This window comes from Anopheles stephensi, chromosome X (assembly GCF_013141755.1).
Source record: "Anopheles stephensi strain Indian chromosome X, UCI_ANSTEP_V1.0, whole genome shotgun sequence".
NCBI lineage: Eukaryota > Metazoa > Arthropoda > Insecta > Diptera > Culicidae > Anopheles > Anopheles stephensi.
Window position 1 is genome coordinate 10,997,437 of NC_050201.1, and position 20,230 is coordinate 11,017,666.

The following is a 20,230-nucleotide window of genomic DNA, read 5'->3' on the forward strand; positions in this document are numbered from 1 at the left end:
TGGTGCAACTGCTTCAAAAGCCAAATGACACAGAATAATCATGATTTGCTTCATTGCACAGTGGGGAATCGGCGTGCGAATGTTCGGATAAAAATTGATACGGAAACTTGAAAATGATGCATTTTGGTTAGTTTTATTTAAAGAAATCATCCAATGCTTTAAGTGGCTTCATTTTCTTCTACCTTGGCCTAACGACCTCTTAGGGTCGTGCCTGCTATTTCTGGCTTGCTGAACTTATTGATTCTGCAGAGTTGATTAGTCAGACAGTCACTTCGAGGTAACGGCCAGGATGGAGTTTGAACCACAGCCCTGCCGTGTGAGGGTCAGTGCCGCTGATGCATCAACCCTTGGGCCCTCTAGCATCCCATCAACGATATCACAGCTTCGGCTAGGCCTCGGTTAGGTTTTCTGGAACGAGCTCAGCAACTATCGGCTAGTTCCAATCATGAGGTTTGGCCTTGCCAATCACCCAACGATTACGAGGCCGAGCTCGTTCCAGCAAGACTAGACTGAGATGTAGAACACTGCCGGTTGTCTCAGTAGATGAGCCTCGTCTAGAAGAGGTGTCTAATAGCCAACTAATATCTGTCCATGCTTTACCGGTCCATGCTTTACCAGGCCGATACTTGCTCGCTGGGTTTTTTTTGTCGCTTTCACAACAAGGTCCTTTAAGCCTCCTGAATAGCTCACACAGGTTTCGTACAATTCGAAGATTTCCTTTTTAATTTCATTGCTGAAGCTGGCATTTACTTAACCGTCCGTGGTGTTTCATCTAATATAAAAGGTCAGTTAAAAAGCTGCAGAATGCTCAATTATGATGTTTTTGGCCTTAAGTCGAATGCCCAATGTGCAATTCGATGCATTTTTTTGTAATGAATAACCAATCGGCGAGTGTTCGCCACGGGTTGATTGCAATTTTAACTGTCCAAGCTCGCACCACGCAAGAGGTGGCTATAAATGCAACAGCTTTGCCCGGGGAAAATGTCGCATGCGGAACCTACTCCTCCCGAAGGGATGAAGTGGACGAAGGAAAGGGTGGAAGGGGGAGGGTGAGACGGTATCTATCATATTTAATTACGATTGTATGCATGATTGTTTCGCGTGTAATTGTCTATCGGTATGTCGACTTCACCAGAGCAACTGGGGTTTTGCTTTAATCCACGCCATTAGCTGTTGAAGCTTGAAGTGACCTGTTTTTTTTGTTGGTCTGTTTCTGTTTGCTAACTGCTATTTTGCTCATTGCACAAAAACACACACACACACATCCAGGTACGCTAATCATAGACTAAAGGGAATCAAACAGCGGCAGGTGCAAAATTCCTGCCGGCAATATTGGCCACCTTCCGATCGAACCAACCGCCAGCCGTTGTGGGGCTATATAATTTTATCGTTTTCTTATAAAGCGTGCAAATACTGAGACTGATTGTGTGTGTGTGTGCGCGCAGAAAGAATGACGTTGAAAGTGCACGTTGATTGAAAATTCAACCAGACGTCATCGACCTACTGTAGCAAAAAAAAAAAAAAACAGAGAAAACTTTTCGATGAGCAAAACAGGAGGGAGGGGGGGGGGGAGGGTAAAACACAGAGTGCTGGATTACAATTTTAAATACACACACACACATGCGAACACGTGTATCCTCAATTCGTAACTTAATTCCGAAATCGTTCGTCACTCGTCGAACCGTACGGTAGCGCTTCATTAATTAATGCTTTAAAAATCTTTATTGATTTCAAGCACACCCTTCGTTCACGCTCGATGGGCCGGTATGCACATACACACACACACACACACACACACACACACACACAGACACAGCTGGCCACCCGCCGAAACCACCTTCCCAACCCAATAGTGGTGTCCCGAGTGCGAAGTGATGCCGATCGTCGCGACTGTCACCTTTGTCGAACTGTCAAACTAATTAAACGTGTATTCTCTCTCTCTCTCTCTCTCTCTCTCTCTCTCTCTCTCTCTCTTTCTTTTCTCCCGGTTTTTTATTTTATTTTCCAGGAAAGTAGGCGACCCCTTTAAAGAAGTGGACAGTGAAAAGCTTGAAAAATGGTAATGGTAAACCCATTAAAACGTTGGGTTCGATTTCGGTGTGGACATCCGAGTGGCAAGAGCCTTGAAAAAGTGATTGTGTTTGAGATCGTGAATGCGGAAGAATCGTGCAAGAAAAACTGAAAAATGAAACGACAGTCACAACAGCTCTGGACATTGGCAAACAAGTATCCATGGCTACCAGCCTGACAGTTGTCCCGGTGACTAAGGGGGACGAATACCCGTAACTTCAAGCTGTCGTCGTGACGCATCCACACCCCGCTAGTGTGTGTGTGTGTGTGCTTCTGCCGACCGATCTAAGCAAAACCGATCGAGTGCGTGGTCTCTGGCTCGATCTGTCAAAATAAATTTATCCGACGACCACCGCGCACACAGGCCCCGACAGTCCTCCCCGGCGTGCGTGTGTCCGCCTAGAGACCGGCGTCCGAGTGTAGCTGTGGCACGCGGGGTACATTCCACGCGTGTTGTGTCTCGGCTGCGTACCGCAAGCGGAAAGCGTTTTGTTTTGCCAAAGGTAGCGCGTCCTAGTAAACGATTCATCATCATTAGAAGTGCTATCGCTCTCGGTTCGGTCTTTCTTGAATGGTGTTATTGGACGTTTCGGGTTTGTGTGTGTGTGTGTGTGTTTTTGTTCTCCCCCAGCTCCTTGAATGTTGGCATCTTGTTCGACACACTTACGTACACACACACACACCCAACACGAATCATCTTCGAATGAGTGAATGTATCAATTCCACTGTCAATTGCGTAGGACAGTTGTATTCTCTTCGTTTTTTTTTCTTCGTTCCTAGTCTGCTCTACGCAATCGGCGTCGGTTGGCTAAATTTATTATAATTTTTTGGGAGCTATAAATAAGTTGGCGTGCTAGTTGTTTTTCTCTCCTTCTTCTTCTCTAGGGGAGGTTTTTTTTTCTTCTTTGAGCAGCCCGACTCGATGATTTGGGGTTCCTGGTTTTAATAAAGATCAGCCATTAAAATATTAAAAGTATGTGAGGAGTTTGAGCGAGTGAGTGTGTGAGAGGGACAACGAAAAAAATAAAATAAAACAGAACGAGAATAGCCAGAGTTTCTAAAACCGAGCCTATGCCGGTCTGCTTGCTTGCTACACCGGTACATATTTATAGCGATTATGATTAAGTTCTATGTTGATTTTTCTTGAGCATTTTCACTCCCAATTTATAGCGGTCGTAAATTGTGACTGATCTAATCATAGTTTTACACGTTTGATGTCTCGGGACGCCTCAATGGAACGAATTTATTTCAGCTTGTTTTCCTTACAATAAATGAAAATTGGAAGTAGAAACGAAAATCAGGCCATCCTTCAAGAATAGACAGCAAAAAAAATTGAAGATGGGAGAATGAAGATGTTCCTTGTTAGAAGCACAATTTTTATATAAAAAAAACATGTCAACACTAAAAGTTGCCTTATTATTAGCTCTTTAAGACCTGTTTAGCCTACTTTGTTACAAAATAAACGCTTAGTCATAGATATACGCCCAGGAGAAGACTTGTTGAGAGTATCCAGGCACTCGGGAGCTGCCATGCGATCATGAACCCTGTTGCAGTTTGCTGAACTGTGGCAGTGGCGGTAGTTGAGAATGTTTGCGGTTAGTGGCACGTATATGTGGGCCAGTAGCCAGTACACGCGGCTAGGCCGTGGCTGGGTTCGAGTGCAACCGGTTGGAGAATAATTACCATCGGCGTCGGGCCCTATATCGCTCTGAGACTGTGTGTGTGTGTGTGTGTGTGTTTGATCGGCAAACAGTTTCAGTAGCGTTGATTGAAATGGAATAATTGTTGGCTCTTCGTAAAACGGCTAGACCGAAACGTGGTTGAGAGGAGGACGCGCTGGGCGAAAGGAAATAATGTTCATCAAGTGGCCATTGGCTATGGTGTCCTCCGCTATTGTGGGAGTGAATAGCGAGCGAGCGAGAATAAGTGAGAGAGTGTGAGAGAGATGGCACCAAGAAAGGGAGAGCGAGAGCGAGTGTGCTAGTGAGCTCCACAGAAAACCGTTACAGCGGCAGATGGCAGAGTGACCACCGAGGTCCTTTCGAATCTGTCGTGTCTCGTCGCAAGGAGATGAATGTCCTGGAACGCATCCAAAACCATCACTACTGTGATGGTGGTTAATCCCAGCGGCCTGACTGGTGACTGATACCTGGTACAATACGCAGTGTCGACATCGGTGCAGTGCAGTGTAGCCCCCTGCTTATTGTTCCGGAACAACCCCGGAAGTGCACCAACCAACCGGGAGATCGCAGCGTGCAAAGAATACGTTTAAACACCAATCAACCGTGTACTCGCGATAGCGGAGGATGGTCGATAGCCGACCTACCTAAACGCAATCAACCGGAAGATGCGCTATCTTCTTGCTCTACTTCTTCGGTTTTTGTGAGGTGAGGGACGCCGTGTGCTGCCACCAGGTCCAGAGGATACCTGACTGAAGGTTCACCATTACCTATCCTCTCGTTGTCTTGAAGTTGTTAAGGTGCAGAAAAGTGAAGAAGAGATGAGAAAGAAAAAAAAACACCAACAAAACTCCTCATCGTGTCTGCACCAGGTGTCGGAAGTCTTTCGGCTGGTGACGGAAGACGTTTCCCCAATCAGTTTAAGCCCACCGGATTGGTGCAAGCGGCAAGTTCACATCCGGGCTAGAATTTACCAGTGCGAGGGAGAGCTGCAAAGGTGCAGTTCTCGGGGCCACAAGTGTTGGACGAGTGTTGGCGCTTTGCTCAAGACGCAGTCTTCCGGTTTTGAAGGACCCCTTGCACAACCATCTTGACCAACGTTCGTGCCACGGACGACGCACAAACGAAGTTACAGCTACAAATTCTCGGCATGGGAAGCAAGAAAACACAACATAATTTAATTCGATTTCTGTAAAACTTTCTGATTCGCCTTGGTTCCCTCTCGCCGCTCGAGGGTTTGCCTGCATCGTTAATCTTCATTACTCTAGCACCAGTACAGCAAAAAAGAATGAAGAGCAGGACCTTCATGCCTTGATGAATTACGTTCAAACATTATCCCACACTGTCCAGCTACCTGGATAATCTTGATTGTGTTGTAACTGTTTTTCTTCTTTTTCTCCTATATATTTTAAAGTCAACGGAGATGCAACAGCAACAGCAGCTTCAAAAACATTTAAAGTGAAAGTGTGTGAAGCTGTGTGAAGTGTGTGTGTGTGCGTGTCCACGAATCTGTTAGTGACAGTAGTGAACAATGGGAAAAACGCACGGATAGCCCGTCAACATCGTACGAAGCAAAAACGAACCTGTGGTAGTAGTAGTAGTAGTAGTAGTAGCAGTCAGTCAGTCAGGCCTGACAGGCAGTCGTAAACACCCGTCCCGGTTTTCGGTTATTGTTTGTGCGGGTTTTTTGTTTGTTCGTTGTTGATGTTGTTGTAAGGAAGCGCGTCAGTTTTGCGTTACTAACTGCGGTTTCTACTTAGATAGTGAGCAATTGTTTTTTGGTTTGGTTTCTAACGAATGGAGGCATCGACCGGTGGCCGAGCAATGGTAGCAGCAGTGGCAGCAGTAGTAGCATCAGCAGCATCCTCACCAGCAACCATGGCGACGATCCCGAACGCATCGATGGCAACGATCAACCGCTGGCGATAGGGTGATATAGAGCGTTGCGATTGCGATGGTGTGCGTGCGTGGTGGTGCATCACCTTCCGTCCATTCCGTCCATTCGGTAGTCGCGCGCGTGTGACGTGTTTGTTTGGGAAGTCGTGGTCGCGGTGGGCGAGCGCGCTCCTTTCCTGTGGGTCGCTGACCCCGCAACAGCAGCAGCACGGGTGGTCAGGATGCAGTCGGTGCCCTAGCGGGCTTCAGAGTTCATTGAGTGTGCCAAAAAAAAAGAGAGCAAGAGAGAGAGAGCAAAAGTGCTGGTGTGAGTGTGTGTGTGTGTGTGTTCGGTTTTCTTTTCCGTTCGTTTCGGTTTTTTTTTGCTCGCTGATGCCCGACAAGCGATCGGCGTCTGCGATCATGTCAGTGTGACTGCTGAAATCTAACGCGTAGCGCGTAGTTCGGGCCGAGGCGCTGTGCTTTGTATGTGTTTGTGGTGCGAAACGGAGTACAAGGATAGGATAAGACCCGTTCATTGTCAATTTTGGGAGTTCCACGCGATCAAATTGTTCCGGCGCGAGGGCGTACCACGGTTTAGTTAGCGAACGTGCGCGCGTCCGAGGGCGGCACCCGGTCCGACGCCAAGATGACGATGTGGCAGAGCGGCGGGATGGGCCACGGGTCCCAGAACAACCCGTGGATGAAGCTGATGGGGATCGTGCACAAGGAGCGCCGGCACGACAACACCCAAAGTCAGAGCGGTTCCAACGATCGGGCCCTCAACATGTAAGTACCGACGCGCTTATTTGTATAAATGGCTGCATCATGTTGGACCGTGTTTTACCACTTTAAATACGTTTTTTTTGCGATCGTTTGTTTACAATTTTAAATGAATGTTCTAATATTCCTATTGAAAAAAAAATTATTTGTGGCCCCTGAAGTTATGCAATTTACATGTCATACCATCGTTCTAAGGACATTTTCTAAACCATATTACATTTTAAATCTACTCGAACCTTAAAATTATGTTTTCTGGGGGAATTGAAGCATAAAGTACATAACCAAATGCCAAAAGTCCTCGCAACTGTTCACGGTTTGTCGCCATCATATGTCGATCTATTAGACCGGCCTTTTAAGGCGCTCATCAACGGTCATCACTCTAGCTTAATTTGGGTATGAACGCTCGTACATTCATCTCCAGTTGAGTGATCTACTCTCAAAATCTCCTCCAACTTAACTTGGAGTTTTCCATGCTTTACCAGACTTTACAGGCTGGATCAGCTAATTCCCTTCTCATGACATGCCCAATCCCACGGGTAGCTGGCAAGTCTTATTCGCTGCTTCCTGTGAGATCACTACAGTAAGATTTATGACATCTAGATCTCATCTGCTCATCATAATCCACACAAAAGGGTCTATTTAAATCCTTCTAAAAAACGATCATATTCACTTACACAAGTAGAAAATGGGATAAAGTTCCACAATTGGTGTCTACCGGAAACACCAGGTTACCGGGTTGGATTGAAAACTTGCGCAGTGTCAGATAATTGAATTAAAACTCAGTCAATCAATTTGTTTCATCTCGAAATTGATATGAATATGGTGAGTTCGAGTGCCAATCAATCTGTCACGTTGTAATTAAAATTGAAGTATTCGCGTCACATCATCCGAGGAGTTCCAAGTATGCAGACGAAGGCCCTTTACAAGGGGGATACGCCGTGTCAAATCAGCTCTTCAAATCAGCGTGGAGTTTGAAATTTATCGCAAAAGTCTTAATAATGGATTTTAATTAAAATATCAAATATATTCCTGTCAAAATTTAAGACATCAAAAACTAGGCTTAAGGATGTTCGTTAAGATGTTTATAAATATTTCACTATATGAGTGTTCTTCGCTCGCAGCACTAGATAGGGGAAATTTGAATCCTGAGAACGAGCAAAGGCTCATCAAGATCTTTGTAATAATTAAAATATAGAAGAAAACAAATAAAGCGATAAAAAAAAAACTTGCAACTGATATTTTCCATCGTTCAAAAATAAATATTTAAAAATTAAATAATGGCTTTCGACTAGCTTAAAGAATGAGGTGAAAGTTGTTTAAATCATTCCTTACAAGTCATGATTGTATGGGACTATAAGGATGGAAGAATATGAAGCCTTTCACTCGGTAGGACCGGATATCAAATTTTCACCAGAATCTTTCTGCCGGGCATAAGACTAACCAGCAACCAGTTATGGGCAACTGATGTTAAGAAACCTTGCAAATTCCTCGTCCGGTACATATGAGTACATCCAAAGAAGTTGATTGTTTAAGCCTTTGTCTTATCTGAGAAAAACCTCAAACAGTCTTTGGAACAGTTAGCCATTTTTTAGCTTTAAAGTGGGCGACGGTTGTTAGTGATTACTTCTTCAATGGTGCTTAATTTCTTTCCAGTGAATCTCTGGAAGATCTTCAAAACGAAAAGTACAAGCTCTTGGTAACTTGGTAACTTTTATTAAGCCATTTGTTAAAAAAATCGTAGTTTTCACAAAATTTGTATTCTTATAGCTGTCAAAATTATATACCTATTCGTTAAAGGTCGAGACAAACTATTCTATAAACTCATATGGGCATAAGTTAAGTGACGCCATCTATGTGTCAGGATAAAGGCATATTTGCTTGTCAGTTTAAACTCATTGCTTTATGATTTCTGTGTTTTTTTTAGGATCTATATTCTGAATTAAGAATCAATATATTTACCAAAATGGCATGATCGAACAAATTTTCCCACCCGATATGTCCTCATTGTGTTCCCATTGTGTGAAACTAGATGGAAACTATTGCCAGGGTTCAGATTGATTTCATCGTACCTTAAATCGTGAGACGATGCTGGCAAAGAATGTTTAAAGTCATCAGTGGGAGGTGTCAGAGCATCGTACCGTCCCGCCATTCCACCGCACAAAAACCCGCACCCTTTACCACCGTCGCCCGTAGCGTGAGCCACAGGGCGTCTCCATGTGAGAGCAGGTGGAATAATGTACGAGGCGAGCGAAGACATTTCCTGTTACCGTTTCGGGGTCGATTACTGGCCGGACACCGGTGCAAGGTTCACCAGCAGCAGCATCTAAACAGCGTCAACAATGGCAAAACCACGCCACACACGCCCGCCCAGAACACTAAAAAGGCACGAGCGCCATGTTTGCGGTGTTGGTGGTTTTTATGCCTTCTGCGAGAAAAAAAAATACACCGGGAATACCGGGAAAAGCAACCGAGCTGCCAGTTGTCACGTTCGTGCCATTTGTAGGTCGGCGCTAGAGTGGTCATTGTTTTGACCAATTCCGCTATTCCAACCTGCCCCACGAAGACCCGTCCGCCGAACCAATCTTCTAGCATCATGTGCCATTGCTGGTTTGTTTAGCGCCGCATGCGAGTGTGTGTGTGGTTTTTCGATATTTGTCTCCAGTTGCAGCTTGCAAACTGCTTCCCGGTGCCGACAGATGGTGGTGATGCTGGTGCTGCTATATGCTCCAAATCATCACCGAGCCGCTTAGAGCAATTCAAGCGTTGTTGCTGCTGGTTTTCCAGCAGCGCCACCGACCGAGGGGTGCGGGATTTTGGCCGCGAGTGCAAACAGCTGCTGAGATGAAAATAATGCTCCACCGGGAGTTTTGTGCGCTTTTGTTTTTTTTTGTTCAAACCGTCCAGGTAAATATTTCATTATGGGCGGTGTTCGCGTTCACCCGACTGCATTCAATTCCGTCCGGTGCAATAGTTTTGACTTGTCAGGGGGTGGGTTGGGAGGGAGGGAGGAAACAATTGGATACAATTCAAGAGGGGATTTATAGCTTTTGTTTGGGTTTTTTGTTTTTAGTTTGCTCCTCTCTCCCGCCAGCGCATTACTTCGAGTATTGAGTTCGCGTAAAACTCGTTCGAACGGGCGCTAGGAAACTAGAAAACAGTAAATAACATATTTATTAAAAGCAGTGTTGGGCAAAGTGTACTGGGAAATAAGTTTTGTTACATTTGTAGACTATATTGAGCAAAGAATATGGTATAGTTAAGTAATAGGACTTTTACGTTATGAGCTAAGTTGTAGGGAAGTCATTTCATTCTTGACTTTTAACAAATTAAATATTAATGTTTAAAGTGGTTTGTACTAAGAAGACTTACGGATGTTTTTCCCATACGCAGAATTCACCATCCAGCTACGGATAAAGCTAGTCTAGGAAGCCATGGAAAAAGCATTTCAAGCCCTTTCGAGGCTTCTTTTGAGCTAGGAAAGAAGTGGTAGAGCTTAAAAACAGTTTAATCCAAATATATTTTCTTACAATCCATTATCTTGATGTTCAAAAATACGTAGCTCGTTGCAAGAATTTCACAATATGATTGGAAAATTATTTGCTCACTTACTTACTCAGGCGCTGCAAACGCTTTGCAGTCTTGGCCTGCTGCCTTCGACTTCTAAACGATTATCGCGGCCATTCTGGCGGACGCATCAACGCCATCACTCCATCTTAGTTTGGCCCTGCCACGCCTTCCGCGTGGGCGGCCTCTATAGACTTTACAGGTTGGGTCATCTGGCGTCATTCTCATGACAAGGCCAGCACAACGGAGCGATCAACGTACAGTTCTTCGCGCTCATCATTGTAACAGCCTTCACACATACGGGGTCAAAAATCCTTTTTAGAAAACGTTCCTCCCGTGTTGGACAGAGCCCTTGTCTCCGAGGCGTATATGAGTGTTGGGACTCTAAATGTGCTGTACAGTCCCAGCTTCGTCCCTCGCGACAGGTATTCAGAGTTGAGAAGTTTCCTCAGGCTGTAGTATCGATCGATCCTTTGGTAAGCTTCTGCTACATAGGAGAGCCTCAAACCAATGATGTCTATGTCATCAGCGTATGTCAGAATCTGGATTGACTTATAGAACTTATAGAATTATAGAAGATGGTCCACGAAGATTCCACCTCCGAGTCACGGATGGCCCTTTCAAGAGCCAGATTGAAAAGGAGACAGGCAAGCTAATCTCCCTGGCTCGAGGCCCTAAGAGCCTCGAGAGTTTTCCATCCCCCTTCACCTGGCATATGATTTTGGCCATTGTCATTACAAGCCTAAGGTGAGCTTGGCCGAGATTCCAAAAGAGCTCATTGCGTCGTACAGTTTTACCCTGGCTATGCTGTCATATGCGGCTTTAAAATCAATGAAGAGATGGTGGGAGTGGAGTTGCTGCTTGATATTCCGTTCCAATTTTCCGTCAGTGATTGAGGGGGTGGTCCAGTGGCCGAGGCGACAGCAGTGCTAGTCCTCACACGTCAGGACCGGGGTTCAAATCCCATCCAGACCGCCTCTGTGATAGTTTCCAACTTTCTTAACGTATGGGGCAAGTCGATCTTGTAGTATTAGTGAAAAGATCTTGTAGGTGGTGTTGAACACCATAATATCCTTGTAGTTGTTGCACTCTAGGCTATGTCTCTTCTTGAACATGGGAAGGATGATGTCAAGATTCCATTCACATGGCAGTGATTAACAATTATTTACATTTTTCTTTTAATTTATTAGGAACGGTCCATGGCTACATTGCTTATAACTTCCCCTCAACTCTAAGCAAAATTTAATTATATGATTGCACAGTTCCACAACGTACTTGAAAAATCTACCATCCATTTTAAAACAATCTGTGATTGTGATCGAACATTTCCATTATATAAATCAAAGCCCTTTGTACGGCTTTGTAGCATCTGAGGTATCTGGACCATAAAACTCTCTGGACTTTATGCAGATCATAGCTTCTACTTAGGGCTAGCAGTTACAAATGTGAAGTGGGCATTATGGTAAATGTGGAGGCTAATTGTTAAGATCTGGGATGAAAGGCCGCGGACATTTTAGGAAGCTTTCGGCTCGTTTCATAATACAAAAGACGGGCATTTCTTGAATGTATATCCTTATAATTCTTCATAAACAGCACTTCACAATACGTTTCACTTATATGCGATTTGTTTGGAATTATCGGGGCAATATGTCTCGTGGCGTGATGACCTTTGGTGGTCATGCCGGCTATTTTATGGCTTCCTAGACATAACTAGACTTTACAGCGCAGGTGCATCCCATACACGACCCTGCATGGAGTATTACGCACATCAGCGAATCGGTAGGGTTCGGATCAGGTCGATGAGTGGTTTAGTGAACAGGGATCGACTTCTTGCATGAATCCCATAAAAACCCAGCTCAAAGAATCTTATTATGCCGCGACAGGATCCTTGATCTGGGTACCTTTAGAAGGATCCCTCACCGTTAACAAAATAAGAAGACTTAACTAGATTTTTACTTTGCCGAAAACCGAGGCAATGTTCCTCGTAAATGTTCATTATAGTATGGACTATTATTGATACATGATACATGCGTGGTGATTTAAGCAAACAATCCAACGACATTTTGAAATGGTTGAATCAAAGACATGATAAATAATCTTCAGTTAATTGCACAGTTCCATAGTCACGTGGATAAACTCCCCTTACTGTATGCAAGAGTCCATTATATGATTGCAAAGTTCCACAACGAACCTGTTTCAATAGAAGAATGTTGATCGGACTACCATGTGTGCCACGAGAACAAAGAACGATGAGAGTGAGACGAGAGGCTGGGCGAACCACTTCTTCCTTAAATTTTACCTTTCAGGCAGTCGTTTGAGTGGTTAGATGAGATTGGTAGATGAGAGTTTTCCTTACGTTGGAGACATTGAGTCCTTGGGTCGGGGAACTCTCAATGGTCATCGGTCTAATGTCGACCAGGTGACTTTGGATATTCATTAGGAATATTCCTTATATGTTGATGTTTTGAGTCCTTAGCCTGGGTGGTAGGACACTCAAAGCGATTGGAAGCAGATAAATGCCAGGCTTTAAGCGAGTTGGGTCCCGTCCTACGGTTCTCTTCGACTGCCGAAACAAGATAAAATGCTGGTCTCTGTTATAGGATATAAAATACTTGTAAGTATTTTAAACAATGTATTTTTAAATTTTCTTATTTATTTTCAAAATTAGTATTTTAGTGTGCGTGCAGCCATTCGTGTGTAATGTGATGTGAGTGCAACAGTTGTCTATCTCACGAATTCTCTTGAAAATATTCTCTTATCATCTCCTATTTATTATCCTCCTATTATATTCTATTGTGACAGCTGTCATACAAACAGTCCTCTGTATCATCAGCATAAAATGGTTTAAATTCTTTCCTGAAAAGCAAACGCTACTAGCTCGTCCAGCTTCCAACGTTCGATGTGGCAGTTTTTGTAACGTTCAAAAGCGAATGGCTTTCCTGCCGGGTCCGGTACGAACTAGCGGTATGAGATACGAACCGCCACGAACATACCGCCGTTTGCCGTTGCTCATCTGCAATGCGGTGTTACGGCAAGCGAACGGTAAGCTTCTGCCGCTGGTCACTCCCGGCCAATAGTTGCTGGCGCTGTGGCGGATGTGCTTTTGTGTGAGGTGTTGCGCATGCTTTTTTTCCCGCCAGGAGCACAAGCTACGACCAGTCGAGCAGTTAGTTGAGGGTGATTTGCAACAGATGGCGCTAGTCGATTTGGGTTGCACTCGTGATAAGCCGCCAGAGGGCACACATTGCAGGGAATTGTCGGACAAGGGCAATCAATGTCTGCAGTGCACGATTGTTGGTGTGCGTTGTTCAGGATCGTTGCTTGTGCAGCGGTGTGCTAAAGTTTTTTTTTCGGGAAGAGATTTATTTTGAAATAGTTTATAAATTTTATATAAAACTTCATCTAGCCAAGAATATTTAAGGGATGTGAAATATTTTAGCCCGTATATCTAGCTTGGAGTTGTTCGCAGGACCTATACACCTCAGGACCCAGATATAGAATCTCGTCCGAGTTCTGTCTTCCCGTACACTGGACTGACTCAGAAATGGCAGGCCGAGACCTCTCGAGATTTTAAGGTCAAAAAAGAAAAAGAAGAAGAAGTTTGATTGATGTTGGACCTCACTTTAACCAATAAAACTGTTGTTTCCAATTTATTTAACCGAGCCCTTAAATTTTTGTTCAAAGCTATGTATCGCTTTCCATCTCTCCTTCTATTTCCAATACAACAGCAAAACAGACCCTTAAGCTACGCTACGAAAAAGTTTAGCCAAAATCGGATCACAATCATACAGGTTACTTCGACCGTTGTCTGACAAGCATTGAGCACAGTCTTTTTTGCAATCGAGATGGCAACCCAAACGATATTGCGGTGCCCACCGAACAAGAAAAGCCGAATTTATCCGAACACCATCCGCCTGCCATCTACAACCCCACAACCTCCCACTCCCCTCCCTTGGTTTCCTTCGAACTGCGACTGGTTTCATCTCGCTCGTGCGCCCGTGTTTGCTGTCGCCCGGTACGGTCACCGGTGTAAACGGTTTCGCCCCGAACGCAGGCCGTGACGTCATTGCGCATTGCGACATACAGCATGCGTTTTCCTCCCCGCGAGCGCCTTTCCTGTATGAAGGGGGTGTTGTCCGTATCACGTCCGTCTTTGTTTGGGTTTTTCGGTGTTCGGTGTTTCCCTTGCTCACCCTTTTTCCTCCTCCCACTAAGCTTCGGGTGTGTGTGTGTGTGTGTTGCAGCTGTGGCACACGCCGCATTGACTTTTGGGTGTGATGCATAGGATAGGGTTTAAGATGCATCACTTGACGGTCCATGCGTTCCTGGTAACGAAGGAGGGATGGGTGGGAGGGCCAGGAGGAGGAGGAGGAGAGGTTTTCCCGAGATACTCAGGCCGAAATCCTTCTGCTGGTTCGGGGCACATTGCCAAACGGTAGCCGAACAAAGGCCTTTAATTACAGCCTCGCGTACTGCGAAACAGTGCCAGTACAAATGTCAACTTGAGTTGTACACGAAATTCTAACTGGTGCAGTTAAGCGGTACGGTGTAATTGGAACACCCGGAAAATGGTTTCATGTTTCATCTTCGTTTCTCTGAAATCATAATTCTCTTTTAAAAACAAAATATTCAAAATATTATATTTATTGATTTGCAAATGGAGGCGCCTGGTGTTTCACGTTAATTATCGTGCCCAATGACCTTCAGCGTGTAGCAACACAGACAGGTAACACACGTTGGCGCAGCAACTCTGTTCGGGTTGATCGTTGCAACCACGATCAAAGTGCTGCTGCCGAATATATCTCCCGTACGGGGCAGCAAACTTCGACACGTTTTAATCACTGGCGCCACGACAAGGGTGGTGTGTGTTTTTTTAAATTTTATTGGATCTGCCACCCCTTTCGTACTGTGTACCTTGGGAGGTGTTTTTGTTGGCACCAGTTTAGCAACCCGGGTTCCGAAGTGTTCCACTATTAACTGAAGCGAAGTTGGCCCGCAGATGCAGCTCAATTGTAAACATTTCTTACCGTAAGTTGCACCCACTGGGGTGCAAGGGATGTAGGAGGGGCGAAAAAAAAAAACGAAACACAAACAACCATTAACAGGTTGTACAAGTACAAGCCATAAGGAAAAAAAGAACAAAACCCACGTTCAAACCAGACGTACGTATGCACAATTTGTTGACGGGAAGCAAATTAGACGAACCAGTCATCCGTTTGCAACGTGCAGTCATCGTGTTAATGCATCGGTTTGAATGTGGGAAATTAAAATAATGCATGGTGCATTTCATGCTACTTTTCATCGGGAAGTTTGATCTCTTTTTATTGAAAAAATAAAATAAAATGAATAGAAGCACCTTTTCCGTAAACTGATGTTTTGAGAAAACAAAATGGCGACTGAATTTAATATAACAAGAACTGTTACTAATTTCCCCTTTAGAACTTCAGACACTGCAACAATGCTACAAACACGAGCAACTTGTCTCGCCTTTCTTCACCTATCTCTCTCGCTCCCTCTTTCTCTTTCCTGCTGTCTCAATCACACATCAGCGCATCTTCACACACACTGTTACAACACGGCGCGCTGCAGATATGTACTTGATTTGTGTTGCCCTAGCCACTACTGGCGCGAAATTGATATATTTAGTAACCGTTAATTTGTCACCATTTTGACTCACCCACTGCATGACCGTACCGTGCTCGAGGCGACCATTACTTTGACATTGGGATTCTTACGGGGGTTGCCTGTTTTTTTGCTACGATTGCTGCTGCTGCTGTTGTTGGTGTCTAATGAGCAATATTTCGGTTGTTTGTTGGGGCAAGTAGTCATTAAACGAGTGGCCTCATCATTTGCCTTCAAATGTGTGGTGTGAAAGGCGACACCTTAAGTAGCAACAAGGAAACGAAAAAGGGTGAAAAGACGCAATAAACGTAGTAAGGGTGATTAATGGAGAGTGGACAGGAGTAGTTTTGTTTTTGGCATAGAAAGAAGCTGTTCTGGTTTGGGTTGTAGGGTAGTTTTTATTTTATTTTCAATAGAAAAATCGCGTTTTGGTTAGATTTTACTTCTGCAAAGAAAAAAGATTTTTCAACCTTTAAACAAAGCTTGATGGTTTTCACATCTTATTTGAGATTTTTATTTGATTTTTTATTGTTGTTATTTTTTTTCGAGAGAATAAACAACGGATAGAAAAGGGATATTTGTAAGCGAACCCTTTTTTAAAATTCAACCCATATTGATTATTATTCATCCCTCTATCGGTTATAATTATTTATTATTACTTTTGTTGTTTATTTATAAATTGACTAATTTATTTATCTGATAATGTTTTGAAATTTATTATCATCTATTTGCTAGAGATTGAAAAAATTATTCATGGTTTTTTTTGTCACAAGTTTCTGGGGGTCGAAAAGGGTAGTTTTGTTCCAAGGGCAGATATAATTTCTTCTAACGTGAATTCTTAAGTAGTTTTTATTTTATTTTTATCCAGCACTTGAAATGTTGAAATGAAATGCTGAATTGATTCGATTGCACTTCTGCAATAAAAAAATAAGAATTTTCAACCCTTAAGCAACATTTTATTATTCATCCGGAAAAAGATTTTTTTTAGATTGTTTCTTTTGATGACAGTTTCCTGAGTTTACTAAAAATTCTTAACTAACCCCTAAAAATTCATCTCCTATTTCTTAGCGTTCATCCCTCGAATCGTTTATAATATAACCGCCCCTTATACCCCCCCCCCCACACACACACACACACACAGCAGGATGGAAAGTGTATGAAAAAGTGCAAACGCCAAGAAAAGAATCTTCACCGACAGGAAGACAAAAAAACTAACCTAACGCGAGATATAAATAATCAAAAAGGTACGAGGCAAAATCTTAGAACTCTCGCCATTCTTTCCCATTTGTTGACCATTTTATTTGCTGTGGCTTAGAAACATGCGGAGAATCCGCTTCGGTCGGAAAACAAAATGTTAGGCGAACACCACTTTCTCCACCACGCATTTCAGAACTGCCATACTCGCACGAAGTAGTTTCAGTGAAGAGAGAAAAAAAAAAGAAGTAAATCCGGGATGATTCGGCGGATGGGGTTTCGTCTTTGTTCGCAACACGTGCATGAGTGTTTTCTTGGTAGTTTTTTTCTCTCTCTCTCTCTCTCTCTTTCTCACGTTACCAACGATAACGATATTTATGCCCCTCCGGCACGCTTGATCTTACTGGTGTTGTCCGGTCGGATGCGCCTACCGAGCTTCCATCACCTAAATGTAATGCACGCTAAACCGGTCATTAAAAGCGAACCACATCCTTTTGTTCCCAGGGTTTTGGGGTTGGTTGTGAGGGAGAGGGCTGGAAAGGGTGGGCGGGAGAATGGGGAGATTTTAAAAAGGCGGTGACAAAAACCAAAGAAATCTATTAGCATCAGGAGAGCAACAACAACAAAAAATATTAGAGAAAAGGGTCACTCTGCCTACCGGACTGCAGCTGGCAAATTTTACACGCCATTTGTATTTTGCAGAGTGGGTTTTGGGTCGCATTGTATTTTTCTTCCTAATGTCCGAGCCATTACAAATCTCACCTACCCCCTCGCCCCACCCCTCCCCCTTTCTTCACCCCTTTTTCCGTAATGTTTGGCGATGATCGTTTGTAAACTGTTGCTACGTTCCTTAAGCGTTGCGCTCGATTCGGGCAACGGGGTTTTTGGCTTCCGATTCGTTTGTTTTGGTTTCTGTGAAGTACAGAGAGAGAGAGAGAGGGAGAGAGAGAGAGAGAAAGGTTATCAAACTTGCCACGTGCAATATGGTGCTTTTTTATTGTTCACCGCGATTTTCCACGATGGGTTGTGGGTTTTTCTTTTGATTTTTGTTTACCGGTGGTTGTGGTTTCCGCGTTTGTGCGGGCCTGCAAAGTTCCTGCAAAATGAGAGAAAACCGTGCCCACGGAGAACACGTGCAGAAGAGCTAATTTCAATCGCTTTGCTTGCTGCTTTTCCACTGCTTTTGGCACGTAACTTGCATAGGAAAGAGCTACTAAAATGTAGAGCAAAACCATTCAATTTTCAATCCATGATAGTTAATCGGAAGTTTGAATCAACAATTTGCTTGAACAATTTGATTAATGGTTCATCTGAAGCCAGTAAAAAGCGATTTGAAATGTGAACAAAGTTAGAAAAAATCAACAAATAATTAAGATAAATGATTATGACAATAAATTTAACAATGTTGGTGATAGATGCGACAAATGCGCCGGTTTTCACATGATAGTACCGGGTTCAAATCTCATCTGGGCAATTCCCCTCGTAGTGAGGAATGACTATCCAACTATGTGGTATCAATAAGTCGAGTAAACCAGAAATGACAGGCATGACCTAAGAGGTCGTTAGGCCACGAAAGGAGAAGAAGATAACAACCAAATAATAATGATAATTTTCTGTCATAAGTTATTTATTGATTGATTGAGTTATTGGTGGCCGATGCGACAGCGGCGCAGGGTCTTCAAACGGCAGGGTCGGTGTTCAGATCCTATCCAGACCCGCCTCCCCGTACGTAAGGCTTTTCCATTTTTATTTTCTTGGCACTAAAACCTCGAGAGGTCTCGGCCTGCCATTTCATGCTTTCTGTGACTTTATTCACCCGGATTGACCCTGGACGGCCTAAAAGGGCTTTACGGGCTGGGTTGTCCGGTGTCATACTCATCACGTGACCAGCCCATCGGAGTCTGGCGAGTCTAGCTCGCTGCACGATAGTGAGATCATCGAACAGCTCGTAGAGCCCATTTTGGTTTTCGCCTCGTTTATGATGGTGGTTTTTTACCATCATTTTGGTTTTCGCCTCGTTAATCTCCAACCCGAAGTTCTGTGCCGCTCGCTCGATCCTTTGGTAAGCTTCTGCTACATAGGAGAGTCTCAAAAAGTCTATGTCATCAGCGTATGCCAGGATCTGGATTGACTTATAGAAGATGGTCACCGGTTTGTTTGTATATGTTTTATTATTTATTTGTATTTAATTTAGTTTTTTTATTATTTTTTACATGTTCCTTCAATTCCTCACTTTCTTTTCCTTTTCAACTTCATTTTTACTCTTTTTTATATGTTATACATTTTTCTTAGTTCAATTGATATATTTTATCAATTTAATTTATTTTCTCTATGCTTTTTGCTGTTGTAAATGTTATCTCATTCATCTCAAGTTTTTCGACTTTTTTTATTGTCGCACTTTCATCTCTTTTCCTGTGCATTTTATCTTTCCTCTTTTGTGTTTTTGTTTACTGTGTCCGATATACTTAATTTTTATGTTATTTCTTGTACTTTTTCAATTTTTACTTTTCATTTAAATTATCTCATTTGTTACCATTGCTTCTCTTTTCTGAGATTATTTTTTTACTTCTTTTGTTTATTTTTCTAGTTTCACATTTTGTAGTTTTTAAATAAGAGTTTCCTTTTTTACTTATTGATTTTTAGTTTTCATTTAACAGTTTTGTAAAATTTTTATTCAAATTTATTACTCTTCACCTTATTAGCAAAACTCAATAATTTATGGTCCTTAAACCAGCTGAAGTATCAATATCTCAAACCAACTTTCATATTTCTTTTTAATCATTTCCATCTTGACGCTAACCGTACCGCGTACGATCGGCTATATTTTTGTTGCGCAAATGTATCCTCCCGAACTGTTTCGGGGAACTGTTAGATGTGTTTCTTTATCCCTTTTCCTGCGGTCACCGTCTCGGAAAAGCAACGATGAACGATATCCGTTTTGCTGCCCGGCAGAAATTGGTGAATCTCACCATCGTCCCATCCGCCCTCAATGTAACAGTGCGCCCCCGCGATTAGCGACCAAAGCGCGCTAATCTCCGTCAATGGACGCGCGGGCGAAGATTATCGCTCAATCCCGTCCCGATTTGCTTGGCGCGCTTCGGCCGGCGGGATGTTATTTCTTAATCATCACTCACCGCCTTGAGCATGTCCGCTTCCCTTCCCCTCCCTCCCCTTCGCTTTACCTCCTCTTTCTTTTCCCGCCGTCTGTCTAGTACGCGTTTGCCAATCGGTGTCTGCTCAAGGGCTTCGAGGTTTTCGGCAAAAAAGAAAAATCTTGCCTTTCGCAAAACACAAACACACATTAGCGGGACACAGACTGGGGCACGGCATATCGGTTTGGCGGGTTTTGTCGTTTCAATCGTTTTCTTTCTCTTTTGCTTTTTTGTATATTTTTTTATCCTTTTCGCACACTGAGCAACTCGCGCTTGGGCTGGGCGAAAATC

At 43.5% G+C, this 20,230-nt stretch overlaps 1 protein-coding gene across 6 annotated transcripts in view; it reads left to right on the top strand.

Annotated features, from left to right (window-relative positions):
- The first annotated feature begins 5,193 nt into the window (after positions 1–5,193).
- LOC118507132 (potassium voltage-gated channel protein Shaker) overlaps positions 5,194–20,230 on the top strand; it is a 175,520-nt gene continuing 160,483 nt past the window's right edge. For 2 of the 6 annotated variants that reach the window (XM_036045216.1, XM_036045190.1), the window contains exon 1: positions 5,197–6,413. In XM_036045216.1, coding sequence (XP_035901109.1) covers positions 6,274–6,413 — 140 coding nt within the window. In that variant the 5' untranslated portion in view covers positions 5,197–6,273. Of the gene's footprint in view, positions 6,414–20,230 lie in introns of all 6 variants that reach the window. The other 4 variants (XM_036045183.1, XM_036045168.1, XM_036045177.1 and 1 more) reach the window with 4 other exon arrangements.